The 20,045-nt window shown below is 33.9% G+C and overlaps 1 protein-coding gene across 49 annotated transcripts in view; it reads right to left on the minus strand.

Annotated features, from left to right (window-relative positions):
- The window catches only part of LOC126707661 (disease resistance protein RGA2-like), a 79,299-nt gene extending 65,308 nt beyond the window's left edge, over positions 1-13,991 (minus strand). For 18 of the 49 annotated variants that reach the window (XM_050407472.1, XM_050407465.1, XM_050407466.1 and 15 more), the window contains exons 1-12: positions 10,226-13,991; positions 9,832-10,117; positions 8,448-8,604; positions 8,103-8,164; positions 7,698-7,785; positions 7,362-7,462; positions 6,475-7,145; positions 6,245-6,362; positions 5,765-5,911; positions 5,639-5,674; positions 5,466-5,553; positions 5,254-5,315 (exon numbers count right to left, since the gene is read on the minus strand). In XM_050407472.1, coding sequence (XP_050263429.1) covers positions 10,376-13,816 — 3,441 coding nt within the window. In that variant the 5' untranslated portion in view covers positions 13,817-13,991 and the 3' untranslated portion in view covers positions 5,254-5,315; positions 5,466-5,553; positions 5,639-5,674; ... (7 more) ...; positions 9,832-10,117; positions 10,226-10,375. Of the gene's footprint in view, positions 1-450; positions 767-1,105; positions 1,195-2,055; positions 2,177-3,189; positions 3,298-4,235; positions 4,389-4,473; positions 4,647-4,860; positions 4,978-5,253; positions 5,316-5,465; positions 5,554-5,638; positions 5,675-5,764; positions 5,912-6,244; positions 6,363-6,474; positions 7,146-7,294; positions 7,463-7,697; positions 7,786-8,102; positions 8,165-8,447; positions 8,605-9,831; positions 10,118-10,225 lie in introns of all 49 variants that reach the window. The other 31 variants (XM_050407456.1, XM_050407468.1, XM_050407445.1 and 28 more) reach the window with 25 other exon arrangements.
- Between the last annotated feature and the right edge of the window lie 6,054 nt (positions 13,992-20,045).

A 20,045-nucleotide genomic window follows, 5' to 3' on the forward strand; every position in this document is an offset into this window, starting at 1 on the left:
GATACTAGATAACAAGGATTTGGGAGAATATCCTATTCTAACCCATTTCGCTCATTTGCATTCTCTATTGTTTTGTTTTTAACTTCTATATAAATTACTTTTTAAATCTTAACATTTGGTATGATGCTTAGAAAAAATCTTTCAAGCTAAAAAGTTTTTCTCTTATTGAAGTTGCATTTGGCATAATATTGAAAGAGTACCCTTTTTTCAGCACAACATTAACTGAAATGAAATAGCGGTTCCCATTTATCACACTCATGTTTCTACTCATACCCGAAATGCATTACTAATGAAAACAACATCCACTCCAGATATACACATGTTCTATTCCTTTCATATGATTACTTTAATGCGAGAAACAACAAGAATAACATGAACATGGAGTACATAGACATCAGCATGCAACAAAACAAAATGAAATGCAGAAGCACCAAACAAGAGCTTAATAACCTCAGCTGAAATAGCAAATCCCCCAGCAGCAACACAATGAAATGTCATGGTCCATCCAAACCACAAGCCTTGCTAACATCAACGCAACTGGTTTCAACTTTCAAGAATATAATTCAAGACACCCTTCCTTCCACGTACCCCAAGCTTGCCTCATCAGCATCATGACCCTCTTCTTCCATAGCATTTTTGAAACCAATTAAATCATCAAGTTGTCTTCAAGCAAAACTGAATGATATTGCAAAACACATTTAAGAAGGCTCTTGGAACCACAGCACATGAACTTCACTCTCATCTCAAACCTCCATGCAATCTCTCTCTACAAAATTTGCAATAAATATAATATTAATAAATGCTATTCAGGAATTTACAAACAAAGAAAATGATAAATTACAACGAATAGAAATGTACTCATACCTAACTATGAATTTAGATGGAAATATGAAAATTTTTCCTATTCATGCATGTGTCTTTATCTATATCATGCAATGACTGCATTTTTGTAGCTCAAATGAAGTGGTACTTTCTCCCACTGGGGAACAAGATGGAGAGGTCTCTAATATATATCACTCATATTAATTATCAAGCCAACCAAGAAGAAAGAAATGAATGCATTGCATGATCATCAATTAAATAAATAAATGAAGTTCATGCTTACATGTTCGTAACATAATGTGCATATCTTGCACTTGAACTCATAGCAAAGGAACTCCCAGCCAATTATAGCATCCACCCATGTTTATGCAGCTGCATAAAGGACAGAATGTTCACTAGTGATGTTATATTTCTTTGGATATTTTTTTGAACACAGAATCCATAACAACAACTCCGGCATATTTTAGTGCAAGTTATCTTGTAAAGCTAAAATTTCCTACAGTAATATATAGGAGATGACTACATTAGAGTTAAGATTATTGACCAAAGACTAAATTTCAATCTGATCACAAACTGGAGGACATAAGATTATGAGAAGAAAAAATGGTCTCAAAATTAAGAACAAACAATAATAATTACTTAACATAAACTTGACGGTCACCTCCATGCAGAGAGAGAGAGAGAGAGAGATCAATAGTTTATAAATAAACCTAAAAGAATACAAATCAGATGAACCAAACATACCACACAATGCTCACCATTAGATAGGAGTCTACAAAGCCACAACATGCCAATGCATAAGTACATGTTCAAAAGTGATTGATACAAACTCATGGGTAGAACTCACCCTTGAAAACCGGCTTGCAAGGGGAGGGTGCCCAAGAGCTTATATACACATAGTTAAGCTCACGCTTAATCCATGCAGAACACTAGAATCATAATAGTGAAGGACCGTAAGCCCAACATACAAGTTTAATATATGTACTCTTCTTCCATATCAAATACAACCTCTCTTTCAATAACATTAGTCTACAATTAATTTTCGCTTGTGAATAGTGATAACAATGGAAGATGTACTACAACGACTACAAATGAGACATTAAACAAATAGAACACTAGGTTTTTCCTATGCCTCAATTGGTTTTACATATGAGATCAAGTAAAATGTCACTCATCAGATGAAAATAGCCCAAGAGTTTCTTAGAAGAATAGGATAAATAATTAAGCACATACACAATGGACAGGTTCATCAGCACATCCCCACCAACCCCTGGGGTGTGAGCAATTTTTAGCAGCTGTTCCTTGTTTCCTGCCGGCACCCTTTCAAATGTTTGCTTTGTGCTTCAAACTGTTTCTACATATTCAAATCTATATTAGATGGTATGGCCATTTATGGAAGCAAGATATGGATAATTAAGAAATTTATGTAGTTGTACTTGATTGACAATAAGATTCTTGTAATTAATATCCTGTTGAAACATCAAAAAAGCCTTCTTTTGATTCTCATGCAATCTTATCTCTTCTCTTCACCTTTTTTTTCTCTTTATTCCTTGCTATCTTGTTTGCATCATTCTGCAGAGTTTTTAACCATCTACCTAATTATCAATGCACTAAGATGCATGATGCCTGGTACCTTAAAATTACTCGAAGAAGGTCTGTTGATTTAAGGCACAACACCTAACCCAAGGTGACTTCAAAGGCAAAAAGCAACCTTAAGGTGCCAAATAGACTCACTAATATAAATATATATATATATATATATATATTATTTTTTCTGTGCTCTGCAGAAATTTAGCCACAACCAGTTATTCGTTAAGCCAAATCTCAAATTTAAAATCCTTAACACTTCTGATTGTTAGAACAGTACAATGGCAGATGCTGTTGAAGACCAACTCACATACTTGTCTTCTAAAACTATAATCATCATTGCAAAACCCAAATTCATTGGAGAAGGCCAATGAATCTTTAACGCAACAAAAAACTAGGAAGGAATCTTAAATTTCAGAACTCTAAGGATGACAGAAAAGGAGACACCAATGGAAGGAGCCTAAAAGACACTATAACCTTGATTTTGTCCTGTGTGTACTCCATTGTTCATTACATCTATAATTTCAACTCTTGTTCTTGTACGCCTCATGAACCAAGCTACGATTGTAAGCTATGTAAACTTGATTTCACTGTGCTTCATTAGCTGACTTGTTGCACAATTACACAGCCCTAAAGGATTGAATAAGCACCAACTCTAATGGATAGGTCTTTACTATGTCTCAATTAATATTGCATATGAGATCAACTGAAATGCTTCCCATCATAAGAAAATAGCATAAGAGTTTCTAAGAAGAATAGGATGAATAATTAAAAATATACCTGATGGACAGGCTTCTTCCCTCCAAAATTTAGGTGAGCAAATTTTACTAATCGTCCCCAGTTTCCTGCTGGCACCCTTTCAAAGTTTGCTTTGTGCTTCAAAATTTTCTGCATATCGAACATGAAATTGTAGATAAATCATCCAAAACATAAGCAGGGGAAGAAAAAAAAAAAAAAACTAAATGTTTCAGATAGTATACCCTCATCAATTCATTAATAACCCCAAACCCTTTGTATGATACCTAAAAGACACTGTAAACTTGAATTTGTTCTAGATGGTATACCCTCCTCAATTCATTAGTTCAATATTTCAACTCTTATTCTTATAACCATATGAACCTGTTAACCAAGAGAAAGTTGAAACTCAACAATGATTCTAGCGCACTGAAGGTGTCCAAAGCCATAGTGTAATCCTAAGGATACTAAAGCTAATAATGACTATATATATTATTACTACTGTGCCGTCTAGTGCAAAAATATGCCATGTCAAGCGGAAAATAAGAAAGAATAACACAAGCAAGAGGAGGTTTTTATGTTCGCAAATGCTTCACCCTTCTATGAGGTTATTACAATAATCAAAAACTTCACAAGTCTTCATCAAATATAATGAGTTGATTGGCTGTTCCTCTTCAACCATCAATTTCCCCCTTCTTATATTCAGGCCACTTGATTTATCTCACTAATTGGGTTGACCTCCACAACTTTGTGGGGCATTCTGTATTCACAGTTGTTGAGAATGGATGATATGGCAAGAAAATATTTCCAACTTGTATAAAAAAAAATAAAAAATAAAAAATAAAAACTGATGATAGAACAACACAACAGAATGGACACTAATTCTTTCCTTTCTTTTCCTTCCCAAAAGATTGATTTTATCCTTTCTACTCCTTCAATATAAAACTCACAACTCAGCAATGTAAGTAGCCTAATCAATGGCACATTCCCCTTTGGAGAGGAAAAGGCTGAATCTTTCTCCAATGCTCTAGTTAATCAATGGAGGCCAATTTCAAAATTCTAGAGGAAAAGGGAAATATCAGGATCAGCACCTTCTATTTGAACCAAAGTCGGATTTCTTTTTCTGAGTTTAGAACTTCTTCTAGAGAACAATGGATAAAGAAAGCTTGGTATGTTTTTTCCTTGCGCAATTTTTTTCCCAATGCAACAATATTTTTAGCAGAGGCTCTCCAGATTTCCTGACACTGATGGACATAAAAACAAGAAATTAGTAGAAAACAAGGGACTGTTTACTATAGAATTGAACTAGGTAACATATTTCTTTAGTACCTTTTGTTTTCCCCCAATTGCAAGTTTTTTTTTTTTTTTTTTTTTTTCTGAGTTTTGAATAACTTCTTCTAGAGATCATTGAAGAAAGAAAGCTTTTGTGTTCATTTTTTCCTTGCAAAATTTTCTCCCATTGCAACAATATTTTCAGCAGGGGCTCTCCAGATTTCCTGACACTGTTGGACATAAAAACAAGAAATTAGTAAAAAATAAGGGACTTGTTTACAATAAAAAAAAGGGACACATTTCTTTAGTCCCTTTTTTCCCCCAACTGCAAGCTATTGTTATTTTATTTACTTTTATGAGGCATTCAATTCTTAGACTTTTAAATAGCCAACCTGTTTAACTAGCAAAACAACTATAGTGAGAAAAAATTAAATAATTGATTACCTTAGCAATATTCTGATATGAACAAAAGACTGATGTTCTAGAAGGTAGTGCTTAAACATCCCAAGTATCACCCGCCTAAAAATAAAGCTATTTTCAAAAAGGTAGGAACTTGTAATGCTGCATAACATCATTCTAGCAAACATAAGTTTGAGAATTTCAATAAAAAGAAGAAGATCATGTAGATTATGGAACTTGTAATGTTGCATGCAAAATTGAATAACTTATCCCATTTATCGCCATTGAGTAGAAATGTCCATTGTTAACCATCACCCAAGCATCATATAGGTGAAAAGGTCAACCAAATTGGTGTTCCCCCCTTTTTTAAGTAGACTATATTGTTTATGGTATATGTCTATGACACTGAGGAAATAGAAATGGATGGAAACGTGGTACCTTATAATTGTGTATGGAATACCAAAGTCAGCCAAATATTGCTCAACGTTTCTATTCCACACCTGTAATATAGTAAACAAGATAAAGCATTTGGCCCAACATTTTGTTTTTATTAATTATAATATTAGCAAAGAATCAATAACCTAAGAAAGGGAAGAAAAAAGAAGAAGAAAAGAAGTCATTTGATATTAAAAAATTAAGGGGTCACGAACCAATATAGTCATCACCCAAGCTATTTTCAAAGGTCAATTTGGGTTTGTTCCACTCATAGAGCAATTTGCTTCACTCTCGCAGCCTTAGCTGTCATATAAATCATATAACTCAGAAAAAAAAGTGTTGTAAACAGAATTCAACTAAGTGAAAATGAGAAGAGCAAAAACTCCACCAGTAGCTATTTGGTTTTCTGCCCAATCCAATCAACCTAAGAAGGAAAAACATTACATCAACAATATGAAGAATAAAAAAAATTAAAACATGACACCATCCAAAAACCAGCAAATGTATTAATGACTTGTTCAGAATATGCTACATCTTCAAAATAGAACTCAGGCCTTCCAAGTTCCACCTTTGCTTGGATCAAGATCAGGTTTCATCTTTGGCACAGCACTTGGATTATAGGAACTGTGGCTGGCATCCCTCATGTCAATCTCTTTATGAACTTAAATCAATATAAACCAGCCAAGTAAATCATCTTATCGAGTCATAATATCTAAAAAGACCATCTTTATAAATTAAGAAAAAAAGAAAAAAAAGGTAATCTGCACTTAAATATTGAAAATTGTAGAGCCCAAAAGTGTTCAACAAGAACTAGTTATGAGGCCCAGGCTTTTCTAGGCTTCAATTTCTTCTTCATATCAAATCAACTCAAATATTTCTCATTCATGAAGAAAAAAAAAAAAAAAAAAAGAAAGAAAGAAAGAAGAAATAGAGGAGGAAAAACAATGGAATTGCTGTTTGTAAAAAGATTTGAGATTAAGTATTAAACTTATACCAAAAAAGATTGATGATTGACCAAATTCATCTGCTCCCAACATTAGTTTGAGGATGTGACCAATTTTGGGCTGCCCTCCATTGTTTCCCTTGACTCCTATTCAATTCTTTGTAGTGTGCTTGCATATGGAATTGCATATAAATTGCAAAAAACATCAGCATTGAAGAAATAAAAGAATATAAAAAAATAAGTGCAATGAGTGCCGAAAAAAGATATGTAGAAGTACATACCCATTGGAAGCATATCGGTTGTTGAACAGGAATTTAGTTATTTGCAATGATTTTCAAACACAATGTTACTCTAACATTAGCAAGTCCCACAGAACAACTCGTTTGCCAAGTCTGTTTATGCACTTAAATCAATAAACCTACCAAGTAAATCATCTTATCAATACTTAACATGTGAAGAAATCATATCTAGAATTTTTTTTTTTTTTTTTTTTTAAAGAAGAAAAAGAAGGGAATCACCACTTAGTTATTGAAAATTGCAAAGCCCCAATGTTTTAAAACAAGCACCAACTATATTTGTTTAAAATATATAATATTTTAAAAGAAAGCCATAAGTGATTTACACAAAATTTTCAATTTTTTGACATAAAAACAGTTAAAATCAAAACAAATTAATCAGATCCAATTTGAAAGTAAATGGAAAAACAGATAATTATATTTACGCTTTTCTTCTTCTCTCACCTCTTTCCCTTCAAAATCTTCTTCTTCTTCTTCTTCAAAAACCCAGATAATGAGACCCAGGCTTTTTTCCAATGTTTCAATTGCTTCTATATATGGGCCAAAAAACTCTTTTTCAATAGACAAGAACAGTTCAGATTGATTTATCATATCGGAGTAAGGGAGATGATTACCTGGAAATATATTCTCAATATCGGGAATTGCTGATTGAGGCGCTTCATAATTGTAAATAAATTTCCCAAACATAAGAAGATAAAACAAGTTAAAAAAGCAAATAGATTGCCCAAACATAAGAAGTGAAGAAAAAAAAAGTTAAAAAAAAAAAGAAAAAAATTCTCTGATCAATGGTTATATTGATACATACAAATTATAAGGTCGGTCGTATGTATTGGAATATTCTGGTACATGAGCAATCTTATTCCAATCCTTACCAATATCCTTTTGGCATATTTTCTCCAAATGGGGGCAATCAATGATGCTTAGTATCTGTAAAGAGGTGACGCAGCCAATCCATTCCAGTAAAGTCATCAAGCTGGGACAAAAAAAAAAAAAAAAAACAAGAAATTAGTAGAAAACAAGGGACTTGTTTGCGATAAAATTGAACTAGGTAACACATTTCTTTAGTCCCTTTTTTTGTTTTCCCCCAACTGCAAGCTATTGTTATTTTTTTTTTGCTTTTATGAGGCATTCGATTTTAAGAACTTAAACAGCCAACCTGTTTAACTAGCAAAACAACTATAGTGAGAAAAAATTAAATAACTGATTACCTTAGCAATATTCTGATATGAACAAAAGACAAGATGCTCTAGGAGGTAGTGTTTGAACATCTGAAGTATCACCCGCCTAAAAATGAAGCTATTTTCAAAAAGGTAGGAGTGTTAGCACCAAGCTATGGTCCTCTAACATCATTATAGCAAACATAAGTTTGAGAATTTCAATAAAAAAAGAAGAAGATCATGTAGATTATGGAATTTGTAATGTTGCATGCAAAATTAAATAACTAGTCCCATTTATCCCCATTGAGTAGAAATGTACATTGTCAGCCATCATCCAAGCATCATATAGGTGAAAAAGTCAAGCAAATTGATTTCCTCCCCTTTTTTAAGTCAACTATATTGTTTATAGTATATCATAAGACACAGATGAAATAAAAATGGATAGAAACACCGTACCTTATAATTGTGTATGGAATACCAAAGTCAGCCAGATATTGCTCAGTCTTTCTATTTCATGCCTGTAATATGGTAAACAAGATAAAGCATTTGGCCTAGCGTTTTGTTTTTATTAATTATAATAATAGCAAAGAACTGATAACCAAAGAAAGGAAAGAAAAAACAAATAAGAAAAGAAGTCATTGATATTAAAAAATAAAGGGGTCACAAACAAAGAATAACTTAATGAAATAAGCGCAAAAAAATAAGTAAAATAACTTAGGTGAGTATAAATACCTTGAAACAAAAAAATTACATAAACAATACATGACAACATCCAAAAATAAGTGCAAATGTAGTAATGACCTGTTCGGGATATTCTCCATATTCGAAATAGAACTCAGGCCTTCCAAGTTCCCCCTTTGCTTGGATCAAGATCAAGTTTCATCTTCAGCACAGCACTTGGAATGTAGGAACCATGCGGCTAGCATCGCACATGTCAATCTCTTTGTGGCTTTATACACTTAAATCAACAACCCAACCAAGTTGTAAGGTTGAATTTATTCAACCATCTAATTGGCTTTATTCCGTGCCAAATTTGCTTGTAATTCAGCATTTAGTAACCTTGTATTTAGGTGGGTTTGTTGTAAGGGTAGTGAGTGAGATAGAGTGAAGTTTGCTCAAGAGTGTGCAAGAAAACAGAGACTCGCGGCTGGGACTCGCGGGTGGACTCGTGGCTGCAAGCCGCCAGAAGCTGCACACGTGCCAAGCATGCTGGAAGATGAACAGTCATGCTAGCTGGAGCACTACAGGACAAAACAGGACAACTGGCCATACGGTTAACTCGCGACTGGATCTCGCGACTTGGTCAAGCCGCGAGGTCAAGCCGCGAGCCACCCCTGTTTTGCCAAAACCTGACGTTTCACATTCCTCTCCCACTCCAGTATAAATACCCCTTTAACCCACGATTGAAAGAGAGCTTCCAGAGAGAATTTTGAGAGAGAAACCCTAAAGAAAAACCAGATTGCTTCACCCACAATCTATACCTTAGAGTCTCTTCAAATTCCCTTACTCTCTTCCTCTCCATTGTCAAATCCTTGAGAGGCATTATACCAAACCTGGTTCTCACCATTATCATCTCTGTGACACAGCTGTTTGGAGTTCTGGGAAGCAGTTAGGAAGGAGCCAATCTTCATTGGTTGATGCTACGGTCTAGTAGCGGAATCCGGGAAGCTAGAAAAGAAAAAGGTTCGGCGCAACCTCGTTGGAGCAAGAAGCTTGGAGGGCTTAGGTGCACTGGGTAGATTAGGCTTGGAGGGTCTATTGTTGTCCTTGTATCCCAACTGTATTTTCTAGTGGATTGATTACCGCTTGGAGGGCGGCGGAGAGGTTTTTCGCCGAGGTCTTCGGTTTCCTCTTCGATAACACATCGCGTGTTGTCTTTGTGTTTGCATCTTCCTTCCTCTCTATCTTTGCCTTTATATTATCTGCTGTGGTTTTATTTTGTTATGGCATAGATAGTTTATAACCAATTTCATATTATAGCATGTGTTAAGTTTCCGCACACTAGTTGTTTGACATATTGTTTGACTTGGTTAAGTTGTATTTTGGGGGTCTAAACGTTCAAAAGTGTTTTTGTACACGTTTTTGAACTTTCACAAGTAAATCATCTTGTCAAGTCATAATATCTAGAAAGACCATCTTTATAAATTAAGGGGAAAAAAATAATTAGGAGGTAATCAACACTTACATTTTGAAAATTGCAGAGGCCAAAAGCGTTCAACAAGAACTAATTATAAGGCCCGAGCTTTTTCTAGACTTTAATTGCTTCTTCAGGTCTACTCAAACATTTCTTCTCATTGGAGGAGAAGAAAGAGCCGGAGGACAAACAATGGAATTGCTGTTTGTATAAAGATTTGAGATCAATTATTAAACTTATACCGAAAAGAATTGATGTTTGATCAGATGCACCCGCTCCAAACGTGATCAATTTCGGGCAACCCCTTGACTCATCTTTGTAGTTTGCTTCTGAAATTCTGCATATGGAATTGCATATAAATTGCAAAATCATCAGCATTGAAGAAGATAAACAGTAAAAAAGAAGTTCAATGATTGCTGAAAAAGGAAATGTAGAAAGGACATACCTAGTTGAAGCATATCTGTAGTTAAACCCGAAATTTGTTGGAATATTTTGGGACATGAGAAATTTTAGGCTTGCCAATACAATGTTACTCCAATATCAGCGAGTCCTGCAGCAACAGCTCATTTGCCAAGTCTGAATTTTGACTTTATCATTAATAATTCCACCGAGATTCATTGGAATATTTTGGGACGTGGGCAATCTTTGTCCAATCCTCTCCAATTTCCTTCTGGCATCTTTGCTCTAAGTGGGGACATTCATAGATCCTCAGGGACTGTAACGAGGTGAGGCGACGCATCCCTTCGGGAAGGGATGTCAAATTAGGGCAATCTTCAATTTCAAGGCTTTGAAGTGATGTGAGGTTGCCGATCCATTCCGATAAAGTCATCAAGCTGGGACAGTCGTCAATCGAGAGATTTCGGAGAATAGTAACGGATTGAAGATATGCAGGAAGAGACTCGAGTTTAGAAATTTTTGTAAAAGACAGAGACTGAAGGCACTTAACATGTTGAAATTTTGTACCATCATCGTCCGCATCACTAAATAGATCAACTTCCTCGCAGTCCCCAATGGTCAGCACCTTAAGAGAGGTGAGATGTCTCAGAATTTGAGACAGAGATGTAGAGCACCTCCTAATATCTAATTCCTCGAGAGAAGTTAGGTTTTGAAGCCACTCCTCTGGCAGAGGCTCTTTGTCTGGCATCTCCCACAAATTCAATTTCCTTAATTTGGAGAGAGGAGGGATGGAGGAGAGAAGTGAAGAAGCTCCTACCATATTCATCTTCATCGCCATTGTTTGTTGCAATGCCTTCCAGCTAACGCAACTCAAAAAAAGCTCTTCTTCGAGATATGGAAACGGCGGCATGGAAGTCAACTTACTACAATCAGTTATAGTCAAGTAAGAAAGACAGGGAAAGGAAGGCAGTGATATGTGTTGGTGATATTGATGACTCCATGATGATGTGGATGTCATTATTGTTGCATCGCCGTTATCAACAATATCCCTCTTCCACCATCCCTTTAGATTACGACATTCTTGTAGCGAAAGTGACTCCAGGGATGGGAAAAATGTTGTCAATGATGAAGCAAAGACTTCATTGGTGATATCCAAGTCTGATATGTACTCTAGACTATGCATTTCCCAAAGAGATATCTCTCGAAGAGATGGCAATTGATACAATGGTGGCAAATGTTGGCATTTCTTGCAACCGTCTATATTTAATTCAGTAAGATTTGTTAGCGAAGAAAGCCAAATTGAAAATCTCGCACCCCCATACCATTGTACAGACAAATATTTTAAATTTTGGGGTGGTTGTATGCCATCTAATAAATTTTCATCATCACCAACGTTGATAACATCATCAAGCCTAGAATTCCAACTTAATGACAAGCTACTGAGATGCTGCTTCTCCTTCAAGTTTGCGGCCTTTGTTTCTGAGATAGCATCTTTCACCAATTCCAAATTTTTAATCTCTATTTCTCCTCTCAAATCATTTAGCTTGTTCAATTCTGCTAGTCCACCACAGCGCTTGGAGGAACCTATGGGGTCCTTACTAACAACAAATAAGGATAATGTTTGAAGAGAAGTCAACTGCCCAACTCCATATGGCATATGAGTCAAATGGGAACATGAATTTATACCAAGATGCTTGAGGCTGACCAATTTTTGAATGTCTGTTGGTAACTCCTTAAGTTCATAACAATAATCGAGTTTCAATGTGTGCAAATTCACCAATGTCATAATAGAACTAGGGAGAACCTCAATATCATTATTGGAAAGGTCAAGGTACTTTAGATACATCAACTTACCTATGATATTTGGCAACATCTTAATTTTTAAGCCATGTAGATCTAATGCACGGATATATACAAAAGCAGAAATAAGTTTTTTGAGAGTTGATTCTCCCTCTTCCACTTCCGCTAGATGCTTCCATTTATGGGATGTCAAAATGAATGTTCGTATCTTGTTTGCTTTAACCAATGAGTTTAAATTCTCTCCAAAGAATGAATCATTGTAAAATGAGAATGATATATGACGAACTTTTTCGTTCACATGTTTTGCATTAGAATTAACCAGTGTACACTCAATACTTGAAATCGACTGTGCAAGATCGTGGATTAAGTCATGCATTTTAAAGTTCATGAACATGCCTTTGTCTTCTTCTACTACTTGGAAGAAGGACCTCCACAATAGATCCTCAAAGTACTCATTGGCAATATCCTCTAATTGTAAGTTCTCTTCTTGAGATTGGATAAATCCTTGTGCTATCCATAATCGTATCAATGTCAACTTCTCAATCAAATAATCTTTGGGAAACAACGAACAATATGCGAAACAACACTTTAAATGTAGTGGGAGATGATCATAACGCAATTTTAAAACAGGAAAAATATCATCCTTTAGCTTAATTACATTTTTGAGTTCATTATCCTTAATATATGACCATTCAGATTCTGTCTTTTTGTTGTATAATACTCTTCCTATTGCCTTTATAGCAAGAGGCACACCACAACATTTTTCTACAATGTCTCTTCCAATTGCTTCAAACTTAGGATTGATAGTATCTTGCCTTTTTTCAAATGCCATTTGTTTCAATAAAGACCAAGATTGATCCTTTGACAAACCTTTTAGAAAATACTGCATTGTGCCGGTAATATCTGCAACCAAGTTGGTCCGTGTAGTTATCACCACCTTACTTCCCTTTGAGCCATCCAACAAAAGTGTTTTCAATTTACACCATTTTTCTTTGTTCTCATTCCACACATCATCCAACACAAGTAAGTACTTCTTTTGGTTGAGACTTTTGCGAAGTTCAATTTGCAATTGATCCATTTCAAGGTTGTTAGGCCTTGTACCGATCGCCGATGCAAGTATCTTTTCAGCAATTGTTTTCACATCAAAGTCATCAGAGACACACACCCACATCTGCAACTCAAAATAAGCCTTGACCTTCTCATCATTGTATATATATTGAACAAGTGTGGTCTTCCCTAGCCCCCCAATTCCTACTATGGATATGAACGAAACGTTTTCCCCCACATCAAAGTCCAACAATTGACCTATGATGGCCTCCTTATCCTCCTCCCTCCCGATAACGTCTTCTTCACGTACAAATGAGTGAGTCTGGTCCCTCCCCCTAATCACAACTGCTGTCCCTAAAGGACGCTTTTCCAACTGGAAATTGTTCCTATCCCTTGCTATATCATTAAACCTCTCCCTCATAGCCTTTATTTTGCGAGCCATCTTAAAACCAAAAGCAAGTTGATTTGAGCTAGAAAAGAAAACGCGTACCTTCTTTGTCATTCTACCACCACCCATCACATTTTGCCGCAACACATGAGTGGAGAACTCGCTCAACAAGTCATCTGCATCAAAAACTGCATCTCTGAGCTTCGTAAGCCAGTCCCTGACTTGACGGCTCTGGACCTGCTGGTCCTCTGCATCCTCAAGAACAGCTTGAATGGTGGAAACAGTGTTTGACATTTTTTCGAGGTCATCTTTGAAACCCCAGATTGATCCAACTTGTTGGAGAGTGGAGGAGCCCAAGCTTTCAATGATCTTCTGCACAACGCCATACAGGATTGCATCGGCCATTTCTTCTTGTTGGGTGAAAGAAAGCACTGAGAGATAGACAAGAAAGTTGAAAAAACAAGGATGAAATGTGGTAGGAAGAAAGAAAGAAGATTAAAGTTTTGTAAAGGCAGCACTGCTCAATTTCGCTTCTTTAATCACACTGATTGATGATGATTCCGCGTGAAGAATAAAAAAGTATATTTGAGTTTTACAAGCATATGAACATATGACCGTTTACTGGCAAAAGTAAGTAAATAAAGTTTTTAATAACTGTTCTTGGGACCTTTAGTGACAAATTGCAAATTTAATACTAACGATCCATTGCTAAATGCATGTGAACATTTGAATGTCGGTCGGTAATGATTCCACGTGAAGATTAAAGAAGTATAATTGAGTTTTTCAATTGATTAAATGCATGTGAACATATGATTCTTGGATTCACAAAATTCGGAGCACCAAGTTTTGAATGACTGTTAGTGGGGCATTGGTGACAAATTGCAATTTTTTTATTTTAATGTTTGGATAGTTACAATGGACAGGAGGATTTTTTTTTTTTTTAATATAAATTTTACTTTGATCTAATTTAAGCATATATGTGTGTGAAACTCCTTAATGGAGAGTTGAGACTTAAATTCTAACTCTTACCCCCATAAGTATTTGTGAGTTAACCAATGCATCAAGAGTGAACACTAAAAAATACCAACTAATTGATGTATAGACAAAGAACTGGCCATATACTATATTTTAGTTTTAAGATTAAAATATACTATACACAGGCCATAAAGATTCTGATTGTTGATTTTAGTTTTTCTATTAAGACGTCGGTGATTATATTATTATAGGAGGATTATTTTATATTATCTTATCTAGATTCAAGACATATTGATAATAATATATTTTTTAGAAAAATTATTATTGTATACATTTGGATAAAAGTGTAGCATGCATTTATTTAATTTATAATGTAAATCTTATATAGATAGTATATTATCCTATTTTTAATATTGTCCTATATTGTCAACTTCCGATTATAAACCCCTTTGACTAGTTTTAAATGACAAGAAATTAAGGTTCTATCGAAAAAAAAAATAGACCCTTTCGCTTTGAATCGGTTGGCTGAAGGATGAGCATTTTTGTGGAGATATTGTTAAGCTTTGATAAGGCACCGATGGACAAGACTCTCCTTAAAATTCATAACTGCAGCAATTGATTTGTCTCTTGGAATAAATAAATAAAATCTTTTGCAAATATAAGGAAGATGTTGGAGCGGAAAAGAATCAAATTAGCTAACAGTTTCATTTAGTCCAAATCTCAAATATGACAATTGAAAATTTATAAATTGAATTTATTTCTCAAAAAATAAATTGATCATCCAACCCATTCCTGTGGCCAATGATCCCTAACAAAATGTAAACCCCTTTTTATAATAAAAAAAATAAACTAAAAATTATATATTAAAAAAAACACTAATTAAAGTGTTACTAGTATCATTTTTTTTTTTCCAAGTCAAATGATTGTGTGTTTGATTTTTTTTTTTTTTTAATTAGAGTGATTATGTGTTGACTGTTTTGTTGTTTGTTATCCAAAATTAATAGTTTGGGACTTCGAGATTTAGGTGCTATTTTGCTGCTCTTTGGTTTACATAACCGACCTGGTTTTTTTTTTTTTTTTTTTTTACTTGGGAATACGTTAGAAAAATATTGGACATATTATATAACATAATGCTAAGCAATTGAGGCTTTCTATTTTCAAACTCTGTATGTTTGGAATCTTTCAATTTTAATTTTTCCTTTTACTTGGCAACACTAATAAGTTATATTTAGTAGAATAATATTGGACATTTAAAATATAAAACTTTATTTGAATTATAGATTATAGGAAAGTTAACTTTAATATTTAACTTTTTTTTTATTTATGAATCTTGGCAAAATTAGATTTCACAATAACTTGGAAAATGATTTTTTTAACAAAGTTTAAGTGTTGTACAAGGAAATTGTTGCGAAATTATGCAAAATCAATCATAAATGATTTTTTTTAAACATCAAGTTCTATTTTATTAGATAATTAAATGAAAATGTATTAAGAAATAATTATTTTGGACTTTTCTTTTATTTATATTTTGTTAATAATATACAAAGTATAATGATACTTTTGCCAATTTCAACATATGAACAAAATTGTTTTAATCAAAATGCACACTTAATCACTAGACAATTTTTTATTTATTTGACATCACGGATAAAAAGCAGTTATTTCAATTTTTTATTGATTGTGCAACCTCAACTAAATTTATTCATTCTCTCTCAGTTGCATATGCCTAACAAGGTATTTCTGAAGTTATATAAAAGGAATCAGATACAAATTAATATTACAATTAAATAAAGAGATAAATATAGACTGTTCATAGTTTGAATCATATATTGGATGTATTCAACATGACACTACCATAAATAAGTTTCCATGTAACACATTTTGAAAATGTGATCCCTATTGAAGTATTTTACCTTATATATTTAACTCCATGATTACAAAAACCTTTTGTTAGTAATTACATGATGAAATGCACCTCCAAATACAGGCATATTTCTACATTTGATGGACAAGGAGTTTGATGAAGTTGTTATTGAGAAAAGTCAGCATAGGGTGATTTTTCTTTCTTGAGAATCAATACCCTTTCCATAACAAAATTTTAAGATTATATTTGTTTAGACTAATAGTTGGATAGTGACTTTGGATGTGTGTCAGTTGCTCTATCATCTATGAACAAGATTTGAGTTGGTTCATTGATTTGATATGAAACCATTACACTCAAAGCTATTGTAAGTAATCTAGATATCAAAAACCACACTTTTTTTTTTATAGGAAAAACCACACATAACACATTGATAGTTTCATTCTTAGTTTTTTTTCCCCACAAATTTCATAAAACAAGTTTTGAAATTCTTTAGAATTTCATTAAAACTGAAAAAAAAAAAAAAAAAAAAAAATCATTCTACCCATTTGAACTTCAAATGAGCTTCTTAGGAGCAAAAACATCTTCTGCTCATTTGAACATTCTTCGTGAAAAGTTTCTATGAGTAGCCATTTGTTTTCTTAAAAACAAGGTTTTTAGAATTCGAGGCACAATTTTGTAAAAAAAAAAATTGTTCTTTTATTAGCGTTCGGAATCCCCTTTTTAACCTATTACTCTCTTCCTCTTTTAGCCTATTCCTTAGAGAGCTAAGAGCTTTTATAGGTTAGAAATCCTTTGTGAGTATTTTATCTCTTTTTAGTGTTCTCATGATAGGTTTAAAGTCTTTATTATGTTAGATCTTTAGGTTCTTCATGATTCCTTGGATAAGAAAACCTTGACAGATCAAACCCACACCCTTTAATACACTATTTTGTCTAACGAGCCCATTTAGCTAGTTTACTTTCTTCATAAAATACGTGGACTCTAAGTACTTAATGACCCACTTGCCTACTTGATACAAAAGGAACCTTGGGCTTTGGTTTTTTTTTTTTTTTTTTTTCAAATGACATGGACATAGGTGTTTTCCACAAAATGACCCATTTTGTGCAAATATGGGCAATGAGGAAGGTTATCGGTCATGAGCCCAATCTATGTAGTAAAAGTCTATGGATCGTAAAGTCCATTTATTGGATGAAGAAAATATAATTTACAAGGTTCAATCCATGAAGTGAAATTCATGGGTCATAAAGCCCCTCTAAAGTAGAAAATTTTTGGTTTGCAATGCCCACCATGTGTAGTGGAGTAATTGGGCTTGATTAATGGCCCACTTGTATAAGAAAACCTTGAGCAACAAAGCCCAACCTGTACAAACAATTGATTGGGCTGTGGGTCTTTTCAGTTGGCATCACTTGATGAAGGAGACCCTATCAAATGACCGAAGAAGAAAAACAAGGCCTGTAACAGTAAAAACACGTCTATTGAAATTTGTAGATAAAGTTAACTAATGGAGTGCAATCATTTTTCCACTCAGGGAGAGGGATATAAATCATATACCCATTACTGCTAGTTGCTTTGTAATTAAAAGCAAAACACAAAACGCAAAAGAGAGATGCTTCTATAAGCCAAGCTCTATATCCAAGAGGAGATCTTCCATGTCATTCCCAAATTCACTAATCAAATTCATTCCTCTTCTCCAACCCAGCTGTGCAATGCAAACAAAAGATAGGCTACGGTGGTGGCAAAAAGAGGGAAGGTGGCAATGGTGAGGCAAAAAAGAAAAAATAACTACGGTAAGATATAAATTCTCAAGATTTCAAACAGTTATCACGAGAGTTCTGTATTCACAAGAATAAAAAGATCTTACCAATTTCACATTCTCGAAATGAAATTCTCAATTTGAATATAATGATGAGAACTTTTTTATATCACAAGTAATATTTCCCAAATTAAACTTTTCTTAACTTTATTTTAGTTTAATTATTTACCCATAAACCCATGAGTACACTTCTTTCAAGAACTTTTTCGTAGTGACTCTGTTTCATACTTAATTTCGTAGAGAACCTCCTAAGTACACTCCTAAAAATACATTTAAAATAACCTCTCTTTTTTTCTGAGTAACTTTTTAAATAATTAAGGTAGATAAAAAATCAACTTAATACAAATCAAATATTAAGATTCCTTTGATTTTTTTTTTTTTTTTTTTTTTTTGGTAAATAAAGAAGTAGATAATCTAAAAAGATAGAAGTTGGAGACTAACATACATCCACTAAAAAAAAGTAATAATACTTCTGAAAGTAGAGGGAGAATAAGGAAATAAAACAAAATCTTTAGCCTACTTTCAATTATTCACTTCCCTAAACACATGCATGCTTGACTTTTGTGTGAGGGATCCTCCACAAGAGCCACTTGCAATCATCTCAAACTAGCATTAACATTAAAGCTTAAATGCATTTAGTGAGAAAGAAAGCCACAACAAGGAGATCCAAATCCAATTCAACAATCAAACCATTAAAACTCATAGATGACACGAGAATGAGCTCATCTTGTCATTTAACAATGGTTGGTTTCAAAGTGTGGGGCTTATGGTCGAAGCCCAAAACCAATAACAACTCAAAAGCCCCAACAAAAACACTTCCACAAAGCAAAGTTCTCGTTCCTAAAGTATAACTTCACCAAAAACCAACCTTTCTCTGTCCAAGCATAATGAATATAGTCCAAGTGAAAATAAGACTCTCTAAGGCAAACCATGATTGTGAAATACAACTGTAGAGTTACAATTGGTTTGTAACTAGCTAAGGAGAGTTAAACTGAAAAGGAAATGCATTAACAATGGATCCTCTCTCTCTCTCTCTCTCTCTCTCTCTCTAAGTGAACAATGGGCTAAAAAATAAAAACACAACCACCAAAACACCATGTGCATAGGGGAGAAATCAATAATTAATATCCAAACTTCTAGATGCTATGACTTCTCTTATGTGGCACGATGCTATATTTAAGGTTCAAACTCCCACATAATACATTAAGGGTCTGTTTGGATAGAATTTATTTTGCTGAAACTGAAAACTGAAAACACTGTAACAAAATATTTTTTAAATGTGTGAATAGTGATGTGGGACCCATTTTTAATGAAAAAGTTGTTAAAAGTGTAATTTGTGGGATCCGTGAACAGTGCACGGGAGCACTTTTCACAGTTGAATTGTCAACAATTGTGGGTTGAACAAAAAAAAAAGCAAAACGCACTACAATAAAACGTGGACTTGGAATAAGCTGAATCCAAACTGCACCCAAGAGTTTTGCAAATCAACTGCTAAGCACTTCTAATGTTTCTAACCAAATATTTAAGGTTCAAATTCCCTCATCATTTGTTGTTGATGTAAAAAATAAAACAATGAAAGAATCTAACTTTAGGAACTCTCTTAGATTTTTCTAAACCCCAAATTCACTCCAACCCCAATTATTTACTTCCAAATTTATTCCATTTTATTAAGATTAACATGGGTTACCAAATTATATACATTCTCACTCAATTCAATTAGTAAAATTTTTTATCATTAAATAAGAGATATATAATTCAAACTCCATACTCATACCAAAATCCAACTGATACCTTACCATGAAATTAAACATCGTAGGTTTAAAGTCTACCACATCTGTCATTCTATCAAAATCAAATCAAATACATCTCACTATCATCTCTAATGGGAATGGACCAACATGTGGTTCATATAGTCACATCACATGAGGGCGAGAGCCTAACTAGTGACTTTCAATCTCATTTTCTACGTTGATTAATTCAAT

Source organism: Quercus robur, chromosome 11 (assembly GCF_932294415.1).
Source record: "Quercus robur chromosome 11, dhQueRobu3.1, whole genome shotgun sequence".
NCBI lineage: Eukaryota > Viridiplantae > Streptophyta > Magnoliopsida > Fagales > Fagaceae > Quercus > Quercus robur.